The sequence below is a fragment of the Sceloporus occidentalis genome, unplaced genomic scaffold, assembly GCF_023333645.1.
Source record: "Sceloporus occidentalis isolate IW3139 unplaced genomic scaffold, rSceOcc1.0.p SCAF_44, whole genome shotgun sequence".
Lineage (NCBI taxonomy): Eukaryota > Metazoa > Chordata > Lepidosauria > Squamata > Phrynosomatidae > Sceloporus > Sceloporus occidentalis.
This window is the reverse complement of record NW_028317024.1, coordinates 4,448,863-4,474,161: the sequence shown is the minus strand read 5'-3', so window position 1 is coordinate 4,474,161 and position 25,299 is coordinate 4,448,863. Positions and strand designations below refer to the sequence as shown.

The window sequence follows — 25,299 nt, the reverse complement described above, 5'->3', positions numbered from 1 at the left end:
ACACCTGTCTGTCTGGAGCACAGGTCCAAGATCCTGCCTCCAACCTGGGCCTCTGACACATACATGGTGTAGTGGGATCTGGACAGATTGCAGGGGTCATATGCATTTACACCATTGACTTTGTCTCATAGAATTTAGAAAATCTACTGGTCCCTTTTCTTAGAAAACATTAATAAAACATTAATTATATGAAGGCATTAGTTTGTACCCATTTATGTTGTGATGTGGTGTGTTCCTAAAGCATCTGATTGGTGCGGGTATCTCTCAAACCATATCTTTCTAATTTTTGAGCGTTCCAGCTGAAGAACATTCCTGTCTGAACAATCTCTGCAATATGGCATGTTTTCTCATCAACATTAGACCAATGAACATGAACAATCACATGGAAATTTGAATTTGCACGCTGATTGGCAGCCCAAAATTAGGTGACCTAGAATTTCTCATTTTAGAAAATCACCCAATGCCTCCCATTTAAGTTGCACTTCACCCAAAGAAAAACTATCTCCTATTAATAGTTTTCATTTCAAGCTTAAATATATTTTATATTTAGAATATGATTGCCATTTATAAACATAGTTACCTAAACATGAACTAAACATATCTTCAGCTGATCAGAAATTATTTAACATTTTAGCAAATTAAATTGTATGCTGTGGATATTTTAATAAATGTTATGTTTACTGGATTTGGTAGGAAATTAGACCATTATTCAAACTGTTATACTACAAGCTAAATAAGCCAATAAAGTATATTGTATGATAAGTTTGCGTTAAGAAATTAAGAAATTCATTCCAAGAAGCCATATAAAGACTAATTAAGTATCATCACAACAATACAATAAACTCACCTTTATCTTGTATTCATTTAAATGTATTATAATATAATTGCATACAAATATAAGTTAAAGTTCTTTTAATTTAAGTATGAAAGTTGCTTTCATATATATCAGCACCCCTCAGTGAAGTAAATCTTCCTTAATTTCATTAAATAAAAGTTCAAATCTCAGGGGTTCTGTGGACCTTAAACATCTTCTGCTGGGAGGCTGTTCCACGTAGCCAAACCCTGTCAGTAAAGTAAATCTTCTTTACATTAAGAAAAACTTCATTACATTTATTTACATTATTATTAAAATAAAAGAAGGTATTGTAACATTTCAAGAGCTTGAAAAAGAGAGTGAACTAGAATGAGAGTGTGAGAGTATGAGAGAGTGTGAGTGAATGTGGATTTACGAGGGTCAGACAAAAATTTGGAGCTTTTTGCTTAGTTTTTGTCTGATTCTGGGGGGTCTGGCCTCATTTTCAGGGCTTTGTAAGAAGCACAAGTCTACTAAAAGGCATAAAAAAGGCATACATACTCAGATTCTCGAGCTGCTGCTAGAATATCAATGACCAATAAATACACAAAACAAAGCAAGAATTTAGGGTATACCCAGCAAATACCATTTGTAAACACCTATTTCATGCATAAATGTAGTGGAGTCATTCACACTAAATGGCCACATGGCTACAGTGATAAATTATGGTCACATTACAAATCACGGTTGGAGCCCCTGCCTATTTGAATAAATAAGTATAAATCAGTAAATGGTCCATCCTGCTAAATGTATCATAAGATGAGAGTACACAAGTATAGTGGCAACAGCAATGGTACAGGTAGGACAAGGTGGAGGGAAACCTTACAGAAATTGTGATACAAAATTTAATATGCAATATTAGGTAGCACAGGGTTACTATATGTCACCGTTTACATGATACAAGACATCCTTGATGTTTCTTGTTTGCATAACCTCTGAATAAAACATACCTTAAAAACACTAAGTCTACACAATAACTTTGTTGGGGAGAAAGGTCTCATATGATGTTGATATTTAAGTTCCATAAAAACAGTTTTTTTTATCGTTCATGAATATAAATTGAAATTTTTCACATCTTTAAATGTCAATTGGTAGTTAGATTCGTAGCATCTGAATTACATTTAGATTTCTAATATGCCACAGATAACACAATGTTCATTATGATACATGTGTTTATAGTTTCTTAACAAAAATTTTAAACAAATATAAATAAGACAATTTTATTTGACTTCTACTTTTCACATTTAAGCTGTAGGAGCATATCCAATATTAGATATATAGAAAGGTTAGAAAAGGAAAGAGTATTTCGCACTTAACCATATGTGATATTCTGTAAATGAACATATTGTCCTGTCGAAGAAAATCTGTGTTGCATTTATGTGGCCGAAAGAAAATGTGACAACTTATCACTATAGTGTTATTTGTGATAGTAATTATTATTATTATGTTTCCTTGTTTATGTATAAATGAATCTATAGATTGGGTAAAATTACTAAATATTTTGTTTTAGGAATTGTACAAATTAGTCCAACATAACTCCAATCACTATATACTGAGTCAGACATTGATTGTGGTACATCTTAACTCCCACTACTATATACTTAACCAGACATTGATAGTGTGACATTATAACTTCCATTACTTTATACTGAGCCAGGCACTGATTGTGGTACACCATAGCTCCCATCGCACTCTCACTTACACACTTACATGCTTTGTCACACTCTCACAATGTCTCCCTACCTTTCCTGTGTCTCTGTTTCCGTTCTTACAGCTCCTCTTCTTCTTCTTTTTTCCTCTTCTTCTTCTTCTTCTTCTTCTTCTTCTTCTTCCTCCTACTGCTTTCTTCCTCTTTTTCTTCTGTCTTCTGGTCGGTGTGTGCAGCTTCAGTGCTGAGCACCGGGATATGACATCATAATGTGGTGCTCAGCATCAGTAGCCAATGTGCAAGGGAGCAGTTAGAGGGAGAGCCATGATCTGCTCCTTCAGCTGTGGGCAATATAGTTGACCTCTGGAGGGGCGCAGACCTAGGGGCGGACTCAGCCGTGTACACTGCTTGCAGACCGCTTGGTCCGTGTCCGAGTGCTCGATGGGTCAGCCTGCCCCTGCAAGAGGGATACAACAAATAGTCATGTCAATGGCAAATGCCAAATGAACCAAGCTTACTTTATGTATCATAGTCCATAGTTGCATATTATCATCTTCTGGAGCATTTAGTTCATTGAAAAATCACTTGTCATCTTAATTACCTAAGCTTGCATCTGCACCTAGGGCCCTTCAATCACATCCAATGGTAACAGTTGTAGCAACTCTGCTATTATATTGTGGTTTACTGAAGGACTAACAATGCATATACAAGCTTGTACTATCAAACATTTAAAGCAGCCATGTGTATCTATAAACCTAGGACATGAAATGCAATGCTTGTAACAAAGAATAAAGCGGTTTTCTCCAGCAACTGAATTTCACCCAAATTTTTAGGTTTGGCAAAATGCTGAAAAAAAGAGATAATAAATTAGGTATGACCAAAATAGATGGGACATGGTCAAAAAGCCAAACACAAACTTCTAGAAAAGGGCACCCAAATAACTAGACTACTCTTCAGGAATCCACCATTAATTATAGAGCCAGTGAAGAAGAAGCAAGCAATAAAGGGAGAAGAAAAATTAACTGCCATAGACATGTACTATTAGCATCGGTCCCATGCCTTTTAGAACTTACATTTCCATTCCAGCTGCAGCTTTATAATGTGCCACATAGCAATATGGCTAAATCTGCAGCAGATCATGCTGGCTTCTAAACAAGTAGAAAAAATATGAAATATTGCTCATTACAGTACAGTCTTGTAAAGATGTGCTTGTATTATCAGAAGCTAAAGCCAAATGAACATTCATTTATAAGAATAGTGCAATTGTGCAAAAATAATAATACACTTACCTTCTCAAAATGATAAACAGTATACTATGTCACCTCTACTGGACCACCAGACCAGGGCAGCTGTTCTGGGTGCTGGTTTGACTAAGAGTGTATATATACACTGTACATATGGTTGTAACATGCAATGTATAACATATGTATTTTATGTGTATGTATATATATATTAATACAATATATTGTACATATAGTGTAGAGAATGAAGGTACTATATACATATACATATCGCCATCGGTCATGATGGGCAGGGCATAAAAACAACATCCAGCCATAGAGTACTTGCTGGCCCAATTAGCATCAGCAGTGGCCAAGGTCCAATAAAATAAGAAATGTGAGAATAGATTTCTTGCACATCCAATCTAGCCTGTGCTCCCCAACCTCCCAGCTAAATGCCCATTCACTATAATGGTTTCTTGGTACATTATTTTAATAACAGGAATATAAGTTAGGATATGTATCACGAAACAGTTTATTTTCACATTTCACAGAATTGTAGCATTACTGTTTTGCTTGGCTTCCTACCAAAGAATGGCACACCAGTTTCTAGGCAGATGTTGTTTTCTGTGTATTTTATACACTATATTAGAACAGAAACTTTAGAATACAAAAGTATTTCTGGAAAACAAATGCTCACTAAGAGAGGTTATATTAACACATCCATTACAGAATTATCATATTATAAGAGTCATTTCTAGCTCTTAAAGCATTAAGGGATGCTTCGGTTAACTTATAAAAAATGATTATCTTAATGAAAATGTAAGGTGGAAGGTTAATTAATTAGTTAATGGGAATTAATATTCTTAGCTAAAAGGGACCCTTGGGTAGTGGTGTGTTATGACTGCAGTTTACTATTCTGAGTAACCTGTTTAGGTGCACACACTATACAACATTTGTAAATATATATTTATACTCATTCTAATAAATAATTGTTTAATCATTAGATGCAGTGTTCTTGTTTGGTATCAGGAGTATATTTGTGTCTTATTGTCTTTCTCCCTAAACATCTCCACTGTCACCACTTCTTACTGTCTAGTCAGTGACTTAGTGAGAGTGCCTCGGTGACAGCAGACTAGATTTAGTAATCTGAGATCAATTTACCTCTGGATACCAATTGTACCATAGATTGCAATGAAAACATCAATCTCAGGTAAGTAACTGTATCCTTCCCAGTAAGAGACAATCTGAGCAAAACCTGGGCTATATGGGAAATGAAGGCTAAAGTTTTAATGGGCTAACAGTGCCTCTCTCTGTTGGCCATAGAAATGCACCTGATCACGTTTCAGCGATAGAATCACAATCAAATGCAAACCCTACGAGAAGAACCGAAATGTATCACCAATCTTTGCCCTTATCAATGCAAATATAGAGATAACATAGAGTGCTCTCTATGGCAGCCACGATCCTTATCACCAATTCATGTACACTGATGTGTGTGCATAGAGCCTGTATAAAAGAGGGGGCAGATCTGTTTGCAGCAGCAGTAGCGCTTACTGCATGAGGAGTATGCAAGTAGAGCGCAGGGAGGCAGTCACACGAGAGGAAGCACAGGGCAGCGCAAGCAGCAGATCCCTCCTCCTTATCATCTTGGTTCTATCCAAACCCTCTACAAACTTCTCTCCCAGCACACTGTTATCCATCCACTGCTGCCACCTGTTAGACCTGGGCTCTACTTCTTGGGAACTGACGTGGATCAAAGTTAACAGCATCACCTTCAGCTAGAGTTACAGGTAACACAGAAGGCATCAGAAATACTTCAGGAGCCGGGTATAACTCATCAGTGAGTCGTTCGGTGTAGTTTTCTAAACCCTCCAAAGGACAAGAACTCACATCTTGGATCAAGTGATGGATTTCGGTAACATGAGTGAAGGGCTTGCGCTAGAACTGAACGGGTCCTTGGAACAGCCTTCTGTGAAACCCCTTCTGGGCATTGGCTTAGACAATATTATCGTCTTGGTGGTATTCGGTATCATCTTCGCCCTGGGGGTCCTGGGAAACTCATTGGTCATCACTGTACTGGCTAGAAATAAGCCAGGGAAGCCCCGCAGCACCACCAACATATTCATCCTAAACCTGAGCATCGCTGACCTGGCTTACCTCCTGTTCTGCATCCCTTTCCAGTCCACCGTCTATGTGCTGCCAACTTGGGTTCTTGGTGCCTTCATATGCAAGTTCATCCATTACTTCTTCACATTGTCCATGCTGGTGAGCATCTTCACCCTATCTGCCATGTCTGTAGATCGTTATGTGGCCATAGTGCATTCCAGGAGGTCATCCTCTATCCGTGTGCCCAGGAATGCAATGTTAGGGGTTATCCTCATCTGGATCCTCTCTATTGCCATGGCATCTCCTGTAGCCTACAATCAAGCACTGATTCACAGGGGCAGCAACCAGACCTTCTGTTGGGAATACTGGCCGGATCTGAAGCACAAGAGGATTTACGTGGTGTGCTCCTTTGTTTTTGGATACCTGTTTCCCCTGCTTCTCATATCCTTCTGTTATGCCAAGGTAATATTATATTTCCACTCATTATCCAATTATGCTCCTTGAAATAAAAAGTGTAAAATACTTAATTATTAAAAAGTTGTGAATCAATGAGCCATATACTTTACAATGGCATTTCTATTCACAATAATAACAACGAAACTGTCTATTGGCATACATTGGGTTAAATAGCAAGAATTCTTGCAATCAAAACCATCTCTGTCAATGAATGCCCAAGTTAACGTACTGGAAAAAGCAACTGATATACTTTCGAAGATTAAGTATGATATGTATGGATTCTCTTATCCTTTGTAGATAGGATGGCTTTGTAATATTTGACAGATCTTAAGAAAACACATTTCTTTTGATACAGTAATTTTCACTTCTGGCAGGTAGGATCATTAAAACATATCTTTGTGTATAGAAGTAATACCTAAATTGATCGCAACACCTGTAGGTGTACATACAAAGGCAAGATTGTTGCTGTTTCAGATGTGCAGAAATCATCTACACAGGCTAGCGTCAGATATGTGGTCTTTAAATATATTCAAGTACACACATTTTACATATTTCCCATTTAATATATTTCCACTGAACCCTTCACAAACAGCTAATACAAATGTACTATGATAAATCGATGCTAGACATAGGAACGTTTCCTTGGGGGGAAAATGTCCATGCTCCAAAAAAGAGAATATCACATTTAAAGAGCAAAAAAAACCAACATGTTTCCTACGGCTGGGAAACCTGAGCCCTTTTAGCTGTTGAAACTCATATACATCTCAGCCAAAACAAGACTCTCTGCTAATTGAACTCAGATAGGTATGCATGATAGAAGTACAATTAACTTGTGTGTATGACAACAATTCAGCTGTACTCCCCCCCCCAAAAAAAATATTGGAACCCCAACTATTTTTGGGGTATAAAAATGTTCAGGTATTCTCATTGCATAATAACAAAGGTAATGATTCTCTCTTAAGTCAATTGGTCCCCAACACCCCTCTGATTATAATGCCAGTGATACAGAACATGTCCTAAATGGAAGAGTTGTGTGCTTGTGGGCTTGGACATAATGGGGTAGTATGACAAACTTCCCTTTAGTTTGCTTAGATAAAGTGATGCATATGCATAGAGTTTTTCCAGGTTTTTGACATGAGCCCTTTGCATATGCTATAAGGAATGTTAGAAAGTCTAGATAAATGTGCCATATGCAGAGGATTAACACAAAATGTTGACCCCCAACCTCCCTCTCCTGGTGCCTGTCCTGTTGTGGATAGGATATGAATGTCTATGTCTTTGAATATGTCAATCTAGAAATCAGTCATGTGTAGTTAAATACCCTGGGCTGCAGAGGTCTATGTTACACCCCTAAATATGTATTTATTAATGTTTATATAACTTGTTAGCGTGTGCCAACTAACAATGATGCTAAAGTTTCATAATCATAAAACAAACCACAACATTGTACGAATACTACAAAATGTGTCTATGTTTAATCTGCAGTTTTACCAAAGCACTGTTTACAGGTATATCCTTAGCACTGCGATTTTCAAAGTCCTGCCATATTGAAAGGATTTTGATTTCACATGTCCTACAGAGGGAACCCATACTGCCTATCCATAGGCAAGACTGACCACTATAATATAAAAGCCATCTCTCACTGCTGAAAGTGTAAGCGCAATTATGTTACATTGTTCAGCAAAGCTGTTTCAGTGTAGCGGAATAAATTCTAAAACAGGGTATTGCAAAATGCAACAGATACATAGAAACATTGAATTTGATGGCAGATAAGAACCATTCGACACATCTAGCCTGCCCTTTTTTCCTGATGAAGAGACTCAAATCCTAACCAATTGTGGCCTCTTAAGACGTACTGATACGTCCTTGAAACCTGTACCAAGAAGCCCATAAGGACATACCTACACTTCCTGACTTTGTTGAAGCAGCTGGGAAATCTACCTGATGGAACACGGGAGATCAAGCTGTCTATTAACACCCTGTACTGTCCCTTGCCAGCGCAATCTTCCTGCTGAGAGATTGTTCGTAATGGCACCTGACACAAGCACTGGTACATCATCATAAAAGGAATGCCCGGTCACCCGATCAGTGCTGACACCCATTGGAAGATCACTCGAGAACAGGAAAGCCTCCGCAGGGTCTTCCTAGAGTTTGCTGGGCTCTTCCATTGCTCCTCCTCCTAGCTGATCGTGCAAATTGTGATCAGCAATGCAGGGCATATGGATCTCTGCTTGCTGATCACAGTGTGATCAGCACAGAAAGATAAGGAAAAGAAAATAAAAAAGAAATACGCGAAAAACAAAAAACAAAACACCAGTTGCATTATAACATGATGATCTTCCTAATAATAGAAATTTTGAAAAATCTTGGAAATACATACATAAACATCTAGTTTGTATTTAAAATTAAATGTAAAAAAAACACACAATTTAATTTTATTTCATTTAAAAAATAAATGTCTTAGATTCATTAAATTAACTCCTGGCATTGCCAGTAAGCCTTAGAAATGTTTTCCTTTCCTGTTTATTCCCACATCAGCCTAAAATGCCAATGTGTATTCAGTTATATTCAAATAAACCATTGTGAAAGTTTGCATTCCAGAACTGCTATCAAAAGTTTGCCTTCCAGTTCTTTTTTTTAAAACAGGTCAATTTAAAGGGACATATTATTGTATTACATTTTAATATGCATTCTTTACCTTCCAGAACTGCACTACACTATTCCCACTTATTAGATTCCTCGAAATCTTGAATTAGCCAGTGTTGTAGCTGGCTGGAGGAAAGTATAGCGCACACATTGGAAATAAAGAGAGTTGTGTGGTGAAATACAAGGAATTTGAGTGTGAGTGGGAAGGAATAGTACAGATGTATGGTAGGAGGGGATGTTGAATCCATCTGTGCATTTGCAACAGACAGGGGAGGCTTGGGGCTTTTTGGCTCAGGGTGCAGGTAAAGCCAATTGGCTCTATCGGCTCCTTATGCCCACCACCACCTTGTTCAGGGGAGGGCTGGCAGCCTAAGGCCTGGGGGGCAAGTCTAGTCAACTGGCCCATTGCACCATCAAAGCGGCTGCGAGCGACATTGAAAGCGGCCGTCGTGCGGCAGTCACTCCACCAGCGCCTAATGAAATTAAAGTGGCCGGTGTGCACACACCGCATGCCTCAGCTCTTCATCACACCCCTTTTAAGACGTGGGAAGAGGAGCTGAGGCATGGCCGTTGGGTCTGACAGCCGCATGATGCAGGGGCGTACCTAGAGTATTTGGCACCTGTGGCAGATCCTGTATGTGGCACCCCCCCCCCCCACACACACACACACTTTAAAACTGCATAGTTTCTATGGTTAGGCAAACATTGACAGGGGTACAGCAAAATTGTTATCATTATATACTTAGGGATTATGCGGTACCACCGTCAATGTGTGCCTATACATTGAGGCAGACACTGACAACCCCTATCACTATATACTAAGCCAAACATTGATGTGGTGTAGGCTTACCACTTTAGTGACTGGCATAGTATATAGTAGGGATGCACCGAAAAGAAAATTCTGGACTGTAACTGAAAATTCAGCATTCACTTGGCCAAAACTGAAAAAAAAACCCAAAAAACTTTAAAATACTTTATTAAAAGTAACACCAAAATTAGACAAAAAACAATATTATATATATATATATATATATATATATATATATATATACACATATATATAACAACAATCACGATCCTATCATGCCCAGGTTCTAGCATGTGCTGGTAGGAGTGTGATTGCTGTTTGCAATTATATATAAATATATATTAATACTGTCATTGAATTATTCTGTCCAATAAAAGTGTTAACACACCAAAGTTGGACCAAAAAATAATTTATAACAGCAATCACACTCCTATCATGCCTAGGCAGCCACTACATGCTGGAATCTGGGCATGAAAGGAATGTGATTACGGACTCCCTATGCCAAGCTATCCCCCAACACTTACACATCCATGCTATCTGAAACCCTCATTCACAAACATTCAGCATAACACCCATCACTCTCACACACTTACATTCAGCATAACACCCATCACTCTCACACACTTACTAATCCACTCTCCCTGAATCTTGTCCTACCTTTTCTTCTTTCACTCTCACTTTTCCTCCTCCTCCTCCTCTTCTTCTTCTTCTCCTTCTACTTCTTCTTCTTCTTCCTGTCCTTCCGGTGTACTGAGCGCTGAAGACGGTGGGCGTGGCTTCAGGGTTGTGCGCCGGGATTTGACATCAAGTCCCGGTGCACAGCCACAGTTGCCGCGCACATCGTTTCTGAAGGTGTACCGGCATGGTGGCACCCCTCAGATGAGCGGCAGCCGGGGCGGACCGCCCCCCCCCCCCCCGCCAGGTACGCTACTGGCATGACGGCCGCATTCAATCCTGCTTGCGGCCGCTTCGTTTTTAACTTTGCGGCTGCATTGAATGCTCGTCTGCCGGTCGCCCGTCCAGCCCACCCGCAATTGCCCCCCTGCCCCCCAGCCCAGCCCGCCCCTGCCCTTGTTAACTCACATATGCACTGGCACGCATATAAACGCATACTCTCATGGGTTAGGAACTCACTAACAATGGCCATGGCAAAACTGAGCACAGCAACCAGACGCAAGGTAGTTATACTGCATCAGCAAGTCTTCTGCATTGGAATATCTGCCTGGGAGAAGACTTGCTGATGCAGTATAACTACCTTGTGTCTGTTTGCTGTGCTCAGTTTTACCATGAGGACATATTGTTCGGCCAAGGAAACTTAGAGCAGCAGATGCACCATCATGCTTACTTCCCTTCACAATTGGAAATTGTCCAGCAGTGCCATCAGCTCAGCATTGGCAGAAAACAGTGGGACCTTGGTACACCCATCTACTCTACGGAGAAGTCTAGACAGAAGAGATCTTCATGCAGGATTTTTGACAAAAAAGTAATACCCTCAATGTGAAAACAAGTGACTCAACAATTTGGCAGAAGGCAGTTTGCTGAAAGGCTGGAGAGTGGTACAAGTTTGGGGCTGCATTTCTGCAAATGGAGTTAAGTAATGGTGTTCTTAATGCTGAGAAGTATGGGCAGACAGTTATCCACTATGCAATACCATCAAGGAAGCATCTAATTGGCCCCAAATTTATTCTGCAGCATGACAATGGCCCCAAACACACCACCAAATTCATTAATCCTGGGTGTGAAGATCAAGTCTGTCTAGTATTACATGAAGAGAGAGAAGCAACTGAGGCTGCCTAAATACACAGAAGAACTCTGTTCTGTCCTTCAAGGTCCAACCTGTATACAAATTTACCTACAAGGATTAATGCTGTTTTGAAGACAAAGACTGGCCATGCCAAAGATTAATTGCTTACTGTTTTAATTAATTACTGTTTACTAACTTTGCATTTTGTTAAATGATAAAAATAAACTACTAACGTGTCTATTTTTGAAAGCATTCTTACTTTACAGCATAATACTTTGTATGAAAAAAAAGTATATATTTATTTATTTTTATTGACAAGTCCCAAAATTAGCGCTATATCTGAATTCTCGCATGGAAAGAGTTAAAACACTGGCATATTAAATGCCCATGGGGTGTCTAGTTTAAAAAAATGTATGATTGGATGGGGTAAATTGAATTGGCCGGGTTCAAAGATGTCCCAAAAATAGGACATGGCACAGATTGATCAGATGTCCAAATTCCAAAAATGCCCAGCTCGCAAAGGTGGCCTTTACCTCTCAAATATTGGGGTGTTGTTTGACAGTGTGTACAATGTGTATAGGAAAAAATGCAAAAATATTTATTTTGGGGTATAAATATATAGTTGACAAAGGCCGGTGGTAAAGTTAGTAAATGTAAAGGGTCAAAATACCAGCATTTGAAATACTCTGGGGTGTCTAGTTTTCAAACATTTATGGTTTGATGGGGTAAATAAATTGGGCAGCTACAACAATGTCCCATATAACACATGGGGGCAGGATGACCAAATGTCAAAATTGCAATTTGAAAAATGCACACTTTGTTAGGGATATTAATGAGACAAAATAGGCAAAACCAATATTTTATCACATACGCAAAATAACGATGCTACCGAATATTGTAGGACCACATCCACAATATTAATTTAAGGAGATACCCTATATTTTATCTCCGATCCTAAATTCTTTCAGATCGCCGAATATTATAATTCAAATTAGATAGATATCGCCACGATAGTCAATCAAAAATATTTATTTATTGTGAATACAATTTATAAAATCTATGTATGAGTCACACAGTGCATAATATAAAACACAACGTTCTTAAAACATGTCAAAATTAAATCAATTCAAATACAATATATTATCGATAGTTATCAATATGAATTAGTACTTTATGAGTCTAACACACAATTAATTTCCAGTCCACTCAGCAACCAAAAATTTATAATAATCAGGGCAGTAATAAAAATATCACTATCTCTCTAATATTAGTTCAACTAATATAACAAATTAAAAATAATTTAATAATGTCTACGAGTATTAGTGAAATTCCTAATAGATGCAAATAATGTCAAACTTCATCTATAGGTAAAAATACCTTTTCATTATTGTTATTATCACGGGTTATAAGCTGCAGTCTCACAAGCCGTCATATACAATAATGCAATATAGTACTTCCCAGAAACAGGGAATTCTATACGAAGAAGACAAAATTCATCTCTATTCAGAATAATAAAATAATTATAATTACCACCACTTGTTGCTGTTGTCCAACTGGTCCTTGTAGAAATTAATCCAGGTTCAGTGGCAAGAAATTAAGTGGAAAAGAATATAACTTTCTACCAGTTATATAGGTTAGAACTCAAAGTAACTCCAAGAGTGAAATATGGTGCCAGAATCTTAAGATTCCAATTCTCTCGGGTAAATTTGGTGAATAATTCCGTCCTTTTTCTTTTTCTTTTTTTTTTTTAATTATCCAAGACATAAGCTTAAAAACAGAGCTTATTATCATAGCCTCCACCTCTTGATTGGAATTCTCCAATCATAACGGTGGGTTTTACCCATTAAAATTAGGATTTCTACTCATATTTACACAGTTGTAATTTCTTAATTTACCTGTGAGAGACGCCCTGGTCTAAGAATTAACTTAAAACCATTACATATGTGTTTGGAATTTATCCTTGGTCACCCTAATCGCCAGGTGTTACCTCCTAGATAGTAACTCAGGTCTTGGTAGTCTTACCATGTATCCCCCATTCCAAGTTACATTTCTAAAGATATGCAGCGTCTACTCCTTAACTTTCTCATGGAAGATAACATTAATTGTATCATATATACGCTGAAACATCATTATACATGAATACTCCTTTGTTCTCTATTATAGAGGGAACAAGGACAAAAAGAAATCCTCACTACATGATTAAGTAAAATAAAATGGATCTGACTCCATTTTGTGTTCATGTAAAGTACAGAATATATGGAATACATGTTTTCTATGATAAAATATCTGACAACTTCCCAAATGTGGCTTTTTAGCCCCCAAACAACTCAACACACCCATGCATGGGGGTATCACAGTACTCAGGAGATGTTGCTGAACACATATTGTTTGTTGTTTGGCTGTGGCATATACCAATTTATACCTAATGTAGAATGTGTGTGGAAAATAAATCACACAAAAATACCACAGCAAACTTTGATAAAGGCTGGTGCTAAAGTGTGTGCATGGAAAGAGTTAAAATACTAACATTTGAAATACCCTGGGGAGTCTAGTTTGATTGGATGGGTTTATTGAACTGATCAGCTTCAAAGCTATCCCAAATAGCATCGGACATGGGGCAGAATTCTCAATATGTGAAAATTCCAATTTGAAAAACGCACACTTCCCAAATGTGGCCTTTTACTCCCCATACAAACCGGCAAACCCATGCATGGGTGGTATCACTGTACTCAGGAGAGTGTTGTTTGACAGTGACATATACTAGGAAAGTAAATTCATGCCACAAGTACAATGTGTGTGGGAAAAAATATCACAAAAAAGGGCTACCACAAACTTTGACTATGGCTGGCAGTAGAATTAGTGCCTGGAAAGGGTTAAAATACCAGTATTGAAATACCTTGGTCTAATTTTCAAACATATATGGTTTTATGGAGTAAATTGAATTGACCGGCTTCAAAGATGTACCAACTAGGACAGGGGGCAGAAATTTCAACATGTCAAAAATTCAAGTTGAAAAACTAAATTGCACATGCCCCAAATGTGGCCTATTACCCCCCAAACAACCTGACAAACCTATGCATGGTTGGTATAACGGTACTCAGAAAATCTTGTTTAACAGTGACATATACCAGGAGCTGCACATTCATACCTGAAGTAAAATGAGTGTGAAAAAAACCCACAAAAATTACTACCGCAAAGTTTGGCACAGTCTGGTGATAGAATTAGTGCATGGAAAGGTTAAAAAACTAGCATTTGAAATACTCTTGGGTGTCTAGTTTTCAAAAAAAAATGGGGTAAATTGCATTGGCTGGCTTCAATGCTGTCACAAATAGCACATGGAGGCAGAACCACCAGATTTGGTAAAAATGGTTTTGAAATAGCAAAACGCTACTTGCAATTATTGCCTTATAACTTTCAAAATACATAAAAACATTGGGTATTCTACAAATATTAGAATCTATTTACCAGGGTTTTTCTATTCATTTTTATAGATGAGTAAAAGATTTTTCAAAAAAAATTCAGAAAAGGTACTTTTTGTTTATAGTAAATTACTGTATTTGCTCTGAAAAATACCCATTGTCTTATAATTGAGGTCGTCTTCTAATCAGATCTCAAATGCGGTCTGACAATGAGACTAAGATCCAGATCCCCCCACAGCGCTGCAGGGGACTGGGATCCTCCTGTCTAGTAACCTCAGCTGCTGCCGGCACTTAACACCAGGGGTCTATCACCGAGCGCTGGCCAGAGTGGCATATAGGGGTATAAGGCATTTCTGGAGGCAGAGTAGCATATAAGGAGTTAAAAGGCATTTCTGGAGGCAGAGTGGCATAAAGGGGGTATAAGGCATTTCTGGAGGCAGAGTGGCATATAGGGGGTATAAGGCATTTCTGGAGGCAGAGTGGCATATAGGGGGTATAAGGCATATCAGGGAGGCAGAGTGGCAAGCCTGGGGCCAGATGTGAATAACTGGGGGGCAGGTTGGCAACTAAAAGGAAATAAAAACAAAAAAAATATTTTTCTCAATCATAGCTTTTATTAAATATGAAAAAATAGTTTACATGAATTAATCTTTACTAGTAAAACTTTTTTCTTCTTTTTTCTTTTTTTCCTAAATTAATATTCAGATTTGGGGGGGGGGGTCGTCTTATAATCAGGATCATCTTATAATCGAGTAAATATGTAAATCAAAATAATTACATCAGCCATTGTCATGAAGGGGTTAATGTACAGCCTGACTTGGATAACAAAGTTAGCTGCATTTAGCTTATGGTTGGTACACACTTGTGGATACACCATTTTTTTGTTGTTTTGTACTAACCTATGCAAAAGTTGTCTTTTGTTTGTACATACTTACAGTTACAGTGTTCAATTAACTTTTGTTGTATGTTTTAGTAAATGAGCATGGCAAATTAACACCTTATGATTTCTCAAACATTTAATTGATGGTGAAACATTTTATAGGGCCAACTAAAGAAAAAAATGTAGTCACTTAAGTTTTTGGGACCTCAGAGGTTACTTCTTTGGATCTCGACTCTGAAGATTATATCTCTTACACCCTGAAAGGTTGTATGTGTTCCCAAAGGTGGAACCTGCAACTCTATCTTGTCTTGGGTCAATATGAATATATCCATTGACCTTTTTCTGAGCATTCCAATTGTTTTTTTCATTGGTATATTACAGTTATGAGTGCGTGGGACTCTTTCTTCCATCTGTCTATCTATCTATCTATCTATCTACCTATCTATATATTCATCTAATACACAGCAATAATTGCATGTGGTTCAACACTGTTTCTTTTCTTCACATATCTCAATCTTATTTCTGTTAGTAGCTGAATAAACAGATTCCAATCAAAACATCAGTAGAGCATTTATTTTCATTTGAGAATATATGCTCATGAAATCAAGAGTGAAATACAACTGAATGCAATGTATTCCCAATAGATAAATATATTTATAGTTTGGCCTTGCCTTTAGTGCAAACCCCATAACTTAGAAATACAACATTTACTTTAGAAAGACTATAATTCATTGCTCAAATAACATTTTATGCGCTTTAGTGCTTCCAAGATTAGTCATTTATATCATGAATCAAACAAGAAAAAGATACAAAATATTTTTTTATAAAGAATGAAAAGCTATTATTTCAATTAATCTGTCCAGATCTTATAGCAAAATACATTTGTTTTATACCAAAATATCCCACAGGCAAAGATTAAAATAAGTAACGCTCTGTAATTTAGGAATAAATGTTCTGTTTGTGAGTGCTATGAACACATGATTTGTCCGATTTTCAAGCCTTAGGATTGTGTACACAAGACCATACCATCTGACTAAAAACAAAAAGCTGTTCTCACTTCATTTTTATGTTCATTTATTGACTTTGAGATTGAAATGCTATGGAAGAAGACAAGTATATCTATCTGAACAATATATAATTAGGGTCAGTGAGAAAATGACAAAGAAGAGGTAATCCATCACCAGCTGCCCAACAGATCATACGTAATACCGAAACACAATGAAGGAACCAATAAATTGCCTTACTGTAATGTTTTTGTGGGAAAGACTGTTGGTAACCTTTTGGTAACAGTGGTGGTAGGTATCTTGAACTCTTGGTAACAGTGGTAGGGGATCTTGAACATTCACAATGTACTAAGCCTTTGTCAGGAGTGATGGAGCACAAGATAAGAACCACCTGTTTCTCTTTTGTTTTTTGGTCCTCATACCAGTCCAGAAGGACACTTTCAATGACTAATATCTCTCATGGTAGGGTTTGCTCAGCTTTTTCACAGGTAACACTGAGCTTGATAGATTTCAGTTCATATTTAGGGAAACATTTTTATCCATCTTTTATCCATCAATCAACCAACGCCAAAAGTGTAGATTGTGAAGGTACTATAAGTTGTTAAATATACATTTAGTTCTTATGTTCGGTTAACTGGGGGAAAACAGTGTATGCTGATTAGATGACTGCATTAAAAAAACTGTGAACTGAGTGTGAAAGCTAATTCGATAATGTGATATTCCACAGCCCCAGGGAGATGTTATGTTGTATTTTGGGCATGAATCATGTGCAGATCATATGCATACCTGGGAACCTTATGATTCCGATTATCCAGAGCCCCCTTGCGGAATGCCGGCATTACTGTGGGCATTCCAGCTGACACTATGGGTTTTCCTGATGACATTGCAGGACATGCCGCTGTGTAAGGGAGAAATGGGCAGGGAGTGGTGTATGTCAGAACACCACTTCCATGACCCGGAATGTTAAGGTGGCGACCCAGAGTAGCAGCACTTCTCCTGGTGTCTCTGGGCAATTCCCAGGTATGATCATATGAATGGATCCCTGGGGTGGAGCATCTGGAATCATGGTGGACCAGTGCTCTGATTTCAGTTTTGCAAGAAACTGGATGTCACAGCCAGGTTTTATGATCCATGATGGTTAAAATTAGACATGGGCGCCGATCAACTCTTTGTGTTCGTCTTCGTTGGGGAAAAAATCTTCGCATTCCGCGAATATTCACCCATTCCTGTGTTCGGTTCAGGCGAATATTCATGTGCATTTTTTGTGTTCGTTTTTTGCCGTTTTTTTCATAGAAGGGGTTAACACGGGTTTAACGCGGTACGGGCTACGCAGCAGCTTTGGCACCAGGAGTTTAAATGTCCGTACGAGCAACTCTATTGGTCGCCTGCAGGGGCCTCATCTGCCATCAAACAATGACGTACACCTGTACTTCATTGGTGGATGGCAGACAAGCTCCCTGCTGGCGACCAATAGAGTGGTTCGTACAGACTTTTAAAATCCTGGCCCAGCAACTTGGCCGGCAGAGACCACTGGTCTCCCTGCTCCAACAGTTAAAGGTCTGTACAAGCGACTTTATTGGTTGTTCGTACTGACTTTTAACTGTTGGAGCAGGGAGACCAGTGGTCTCTGCCAGCAAAGTTAACCAACGTCGGCGAACCTACGGATTTATCTCCACAGCATCGCAGGGGTTAACGGGAGCAGAAATCCGTAGGTTCGCCATCAGGAGTTAAAAAGACCGGGCGAGTGAGCCTATTGGTCGCCTGCAGGGTCCTCCTCTGGCATCAACTCTTCCTATTCGTTTTCATGTTCGCCCGAAGACGAATGCACAAGTCTTGTTAAAATGTTAGAGTATTATTTACAACATTACTCTGCTCACTACTTTATATTTGGTTTGGATCTAGGAGCCGTTTTTTTAATCATATTTTTATTTTTAAAATGATCTCCTCTTGGACTGTCTTTAACCACTTGATATATTCAAAGTTTTTGTCATAACACCCCTTTCCTGGGTGATCCTTCAGCATCAATTGCTTTCCTGAGATGAATTAGTTTTCAACAAAACATCTTCAGTGGCACTGACTGCAACATAAAGCTAGTTTTAATTAATTATGTTAAATCAGGAAGATGACAATTTTTTGTATTATTACCACCTTTTATTTATTAAGCGCCAACAAATTATCCAGCGCTGTACAATTTAAATGGGCTGTTAATACATACATAACAAATATACATTAACACATATAGACACAACAGGAATTGAGAACCCTCTCTCTCCGTGAGCTCGCTATTTAGCCTTATAGTACATTTACACAATGTTTCTGGCAACAATGGTGGGCTTTTAAGGTCCCACTTAATTAAGGATTTATCTTAAGTAGATGTACTGTGCTTAATTTTATGTACTTCAATGGATTTAGTGTGAATTGCACAGAATCTCACAATAGAATAAGCATTCCTGTAGCATTCACTTATCAATTCGATACTCAGATTGTATTTCTGACAACACAAACTGTGTTCTTTGTCTCTAAATTACATACCTTTCTCCTTACAGTTTTTGAGACACACTATGTGAATACCTACTCATTTTGATAGCTGGTTGCCACATCAGACCCACAGAGCTGTATTATTTTGTTGGATATTGTGACTGATGTAAAAAAGATATATTCATATATATGCCAAAGAGGAAATCAGAATCCTAATGTTATTTTTGAAGAGCGATTTTTGTTAATTTGTGAGCATATTTTTATGTACTTAGTTATGTTAATCTAATTTTGCTTACCCATTGTGATATTTGATATAATAACGTATATATATATATATATATATATATATATATAATATATACAATACTTTTTAAAAATTGTTTAATTCATAAAACACCAATTGGTGCTTGTTTTTTTATTTGTATGTATTCCTTAAAATGCAATGTCATACCCTTTTCATTCTGTTTTTAATAATTCATAATTCTTTCAATGTGTTATCTACACCTTTTTGAAAATAAGCCAGGAGGAGAAATAACACTGTTCGTCAGTATATTGTAGAGAGATCTGAGATTGAAGTGAGCCACACCAAAATTAATATAAAAGGAAAGCACGAGGTGCAGCACCCCAGGGCTCACCACCTTATAAAGAATTGACAAACATAATAATGGAGATGCACATATGAAAATACATATTATTTATTCAGTACAATGTACAGAAAAAAAGAAGTATACACAGTAAAAAAAACTACACCAGCATGCATACATAACATACAAAAAAGCTCTAGCAGTGAGACAGAGATTCCCTTTGTTAAAGGCATTTTGCCAAAAAAGTGGCATATCCACAAACCAGCTCTCTTCTCACTGCTTTTTTGTATTTTATATACGCCTGCTGGTGTGAGTATTTTTTACTTTATATACTGTTTCTGTACAGCGTTGCTTTATTTTTGTACTGAGTAAATAACATATTTTTGATTATTTTAGTGTGTGCACCTCTTTTATTTCTATTTTTGATATTTGTCTGTATATTGCACTCAATTGAGGTATATAAAACTGTGATAATGACAGGTTGTAAGTAATTTTTTTATGTGATAAATCAGTGAACATCATTTTTGCTTATATTTCGAATATATTTTCGTATGGATATCAAGGACTGGAATCTGTCATCCTTGATGTCTAATCAAGGGTGCATACCATTCATAACTCACTACAAGGTTACAGAGATTGCTTATGCATGTCCTAATAATCATTCTAGGAAATAATGAAATTTGCCTAAAAACCAGGAAGATGCATTTGTGTGTCTTATAGTCTTTGTTATAAACAATCTGTCACATTCCCCATTCTACCCAACCATTTTGCTTGCAATGATATACAACATGCTAGTACCATTTTGACAAGTAGTGATTAACACTTTTAGTGCCCTGTTTGTGCCAATTTACAAAGTTTTCTATAATTAAATATAGGTGACAGGAACAACCATATAAACAGTGTGCACAATATTGTATATAGGAAAATTAATTAGAGTTCTTAAAAGTCTTTTAGTGAATGTATTGTATATAGATGAAGTGGTAAGAACATGTAGATTGCACACAAGGCCCATATAGTTGATAGTACACAATGCATCTCGTGGCAGGTACACATAAGAAGGGATAAATTCCATAATTATTCCAAAGAAACATAATATACATAGACAATACACACTCTACACTCTCATAGCATGCAGTTGCATTTATCTAGTGGTTGACCACACACTAAATGACTGGATATGCTGCATCAGCACAAGTAAAGGTAAGTGTGTGGCTCCATTGACCACCAGCTCAGTGGGCATTTGTCTGATTTGCCAGATAGCCAGTCTGAGCTATGTGTGCCAACCTTGTTATGGTTTGCAAAAGCTCTTTATTAGATTAAAATTATTTTGCTTTCATTGCATTAGTTTTTTGCCAGAGAGAAGGATTAAGATTGTATGTATGTATGTGGTGGTGGTGGTGGTGTTGAATGAGTGTATCTCATAATTGCAAAACAGAGAAAAAATGTAAACAGCAAAACAATGTAAACAAGTTGCAAAACCTTTGTGTGCCTGCTGTAGATGAGTCACCTCTCACACATTTTCAGTAATTACAAGATATTACTTTTTCTTTGGTCAGGCAAGCGTAAACAAGATATGATTAGCATGTTTGGCAGCATTCCCAGAAAATGTGGTCAAGGTTCAAAGTGGGTACAGTGTTAAGCATTCTGAGTCCAATAAATCTAACAGGTGCGGCTTATTAAGTATTAGCAAATGTAAACTGCACAGGAAAGAAACAAGAACAGTGTGCATAAGGTTACACACAGCAAAAAGAAAAAGGCCATTGTTACCATTACAATGCCAGACATGTCTATACTGAAAAAATCCTATATCAGATCACTCTAAAAGTACAAATCTCAGGGGTCCTGTGAACCTCAAGCAATTTTTGCTGAGAGGCTGTTCCACATATCCACCACCCTCTCAATAAAGTAAATCTTCCTTACATTTAGTAAGACTGTATCACATTAAATAAAAGTACAAATATCAGGGGTTCTGTAGACCTCAAGCTTCATCTGCTGGGAGGCTGTTCCACATTGCCAACACCCCATTTAGTAAAGTAAATCTTTACATTAAGTAAGACATTATTACATTAAATAAAAGTACAAATCTTAGGAATTCTGTGAACCTCAAGCTCCTTCAGCTGTACAGTAAAACTTTATTACATTAAATAAAAATTAAATTTTTAGAAGGAGCATCATCATTTTGCAAACCGAAAGGGCAAGAGAACTAAATTTATTTTCTGAAAAAGAAAATTATCAAAAACTAAACAAAAAATTAGCTCTAAATAATTTTGAGCCTAGTGCACAAGTCTATTATCTAATAAGATCAAAGCAAATATCTGAAAATTCTTTATTATTAACAATTCAGTCACATAACCCTTAAGTTAATTTGGCTTTGTGGATAGAACAGTGTTCACAAATGTACTTTGCACTTAATATTAAAAAAGTACACACCAAATAGTACACAGGTGTGTAAGAGCAAATGGTATATCATCTCATGTGATATCTGAGAAAGTTTAAATTAAGAATCACTGAGAAAATGCCCAAAGAGAGTGAAACAGCAGACAAGCATGATCACGAACAGGGTATAAAGAGGTATAAAGATGATGGAAGTTTTAATGCAGTGTAGTAACTAAGATATTAGATGAAAAGTACAGAGTGTTTTTTTTCTCCTGAAATGGGAAAGATTGGTGTTGATATAATTTTCCTTTTTTGGTAATGTAATTGTATTTAGGAAATGAATGCAACTCATACTGACTAGATGGAAAGGGGAAGCTGATGCTGCTTAATGCTTGCAGTGACTTGAGAGGTCCAGGATTTTCATAAGAGGTCTCCTTGTGGGCATCTTATACAAAACCTTATCAAGAAATGGAGCAGCTCTTCATAGATAGAAAATTAATAAATGGCTTTTCTACTTAAACCATAAATGTAGAAATATAGCTTATTTCATTTTAGAATAGAATCAACATGTAGGGGTGGATGTAAGTGAGTATGGACCTGCATGTAACAAAATGCATGGTATTTGATAATTGATACAGTATTAATGCAGATACAAAATGTTATTTTAACATGAGAGCAAACGTAGAAAAAAGGTAGAATATCATTAAAAATGTATTAACTGTATTTTACTATAAAGCCATGGATAGTAAGTGATATTAGATTGTTTTTACAAATATTCATTAATTGAAACTATACAGTGATTTTGCATGAAGATAAACACACAATTCACATAAATTCCAGATGATAAAATGATATTTTCTGCTCTTTTTTACATAACATGAATTATAATAAAACAATGCAGTGTTAGTCATTGCATTGGAAAATAATTTTGTTACAAGATAATTTGAACCACGTAACAAGGTAAATTGGTTTATTTTTTAGAAGCTAAAGGAAATATACATAACTCAAAACTCAAAACACATCACTTTGCTTATTATTATTTTATAGGGTTCAATTTTGAGAAGGAAGCTGTAACATGCTTCTGGACTCTGGAGTCAAAGATTGGTTACCACTGTGTAGTTCCTCTGAAATGCTATTGTCACAAATACACTATTTGACCAAAAGTATGTGGGCACCTGACCATCAAAACTATATGGGGTTGTTGGACATCCCATTCCAAAATCATGGTCATTTATACATAGAGTTTCCCTTTCACAGCTATAATAGGCTCCTTGGAAGTGTGTCTGTGGGAATTGGTGCCCATTTAACCAAAAGCGTAGTTTCAAGTTAAGGCTCTGATGTTGGATGAGAAAGCCTCCCTTACGAAAAAATTACTGCAGCTTTTCTGAAGTAATACTGCAGTTTTTTGGACATGAAAAAACTGCAATACTGCAATTTTACTGCAGTATTACTGCACATTTACTGCACTATTACTGCATTTGTACTTCACTGTACTGCAGTTTTACTGCAGTTATTTTTGTACGGAAGTACAAATGCAATAAAGCTGCAGTACATTGAAGTACAACTGTAGGTTTGCAATATAAAAAAAAAAGTGCGGTAAATGTGCAGTAATACTGCAGTACAGTGAAGTACAAATGCAGTAAAACTGCAGTAAATGTGCAGTAATACTGCAGTAAAAGTGCAGTATTGCAGTTTTTTCATGTCCAAAAAACTGCAGTATTACTTCAGAAAAACTGCAGTAATTTTTCTTAAGGGCTGACTCACAATCAGCGTGGGGTTTAGGTCAGTGCAGGTCACTTGAGTTCCTCCACACAAAACTCATCAAACCATGCTTTTCTGGACCTTGCTTTATGCACACGGGCACAGTCATTCTGCAACAGTATAGGACCTTCCCCCCAAAAAGGTGGAAGGATAAAATTGTCTTTGTATGCTGAAGCATTAACATTACCCTTCATTTGAACTAAGAGGCATAGCCCAAACCCAGGAAAAACAGCCACAGACCATTATCTCTCCTCCACTAAACATTTTCAGTAGCCACTATGCACTTCAGTAGGTAGCATTATCCTGGCATACTCCAAACTCACATGTGCTTGATTTTCTACACTTGTTAACAATGGGTGTGGCTGAAACACCGAAACTCAATAATTAGGAGGGATGTCCACATACTTTTGGTCATATAGTATGTTTTTTTGAGGAAGCAATTTAAGAGATGAGGATGAGAATTTGCAGTACAGTGGGAAATAGCACAGCAAAAAACAAGATGTACTTTTTTTTACACTTGGCATTTATTCAGTTTCATAGCATTCACAATGTACAATAATCCTGCAATTACATCATAACCAAACCTCACAACAGTATAAAACAATGTAAATTGACATAAAATGTAACAGAGTACAGAGGTCTGAACTGCAGCCTAGAGTACCCGATACAGTAGCCACATATATATATACCGTATTTGCTCGATTATAAGACGACCCTGATTATAAGACGACCCCCCAAAATCTGAATATTAACTTAGGAAAAAAAAGAAAAAGCCGGAATATAAGACGACCCTAAAGGAAAAAAGTTTTACCAGTAAATGTTAATTCATGTAAACAATTTTTTTAAATAAAAGCTATGATTGAGAAAAATATTTTTTTTGTTTTTATTTCCTTGTATTTTCCAACCTGTCCCCCAGTTACACACATCTGCCCCCAGGCTTGCCACACCAATATGGCACTGTGGCCCATGATATGCCTTTTAACCCTCTATATGCCACTGTGCCCCATGGTATGCCTTTTGACCCCCTATGTGCCACTCTGCCTCCAGAAATGCCTTATACCCCTATATCCCATTCTGGCATGTAGGGGGTTAAAATGCATATTATGGGGCAGAGTGGCATATAGGGAGGTATAAGGCATTCCAGGAGGCAGAGTGGCATTAAGGGAGTTAAAAGGCATTGTATAGAGCACTCTGCCTCCAGAAATGGCTTATACCCCTATATGCCACTCTGGCATTTAGGGGGTTAAAAGGCATATTATGGGGCAGAGTGGCATATAGGGAGGTATAAGGCATTTCAGGAGGCAGAGTGCTCT

General features: G+C 37.3%; 1 protein-coding gene across 1 annotated transcript in view; it reads left to right on the top strand.

The window, feature by feature from the left end:
* The first annotated feature begins 1,643 nt into the window (after window positions 1-1,643).
* Window positions 1,644-25,299, top strand: part of GALR1 (galanin receptor 1) — a 63,643-nt gene continuing 39,987 nt past the window's right edge. Inside the window, exons 1-3 of the mRNA XM_089490418.1 lie at window positions 1,644-1,652; window positions 4,062-4,077; window positions 5,703-6,292. Coding sequence (XP_089346544.1) covers window positions 1,644-1,652; window positions 4,062-4,077; window positions 5,703-6,292 — 615 coding nt within the window. The remainder of the gene's footprint in view (window positions 1,653-4,061; window positions 4,078-5,702; window positions 6,293-25,299) is intronic.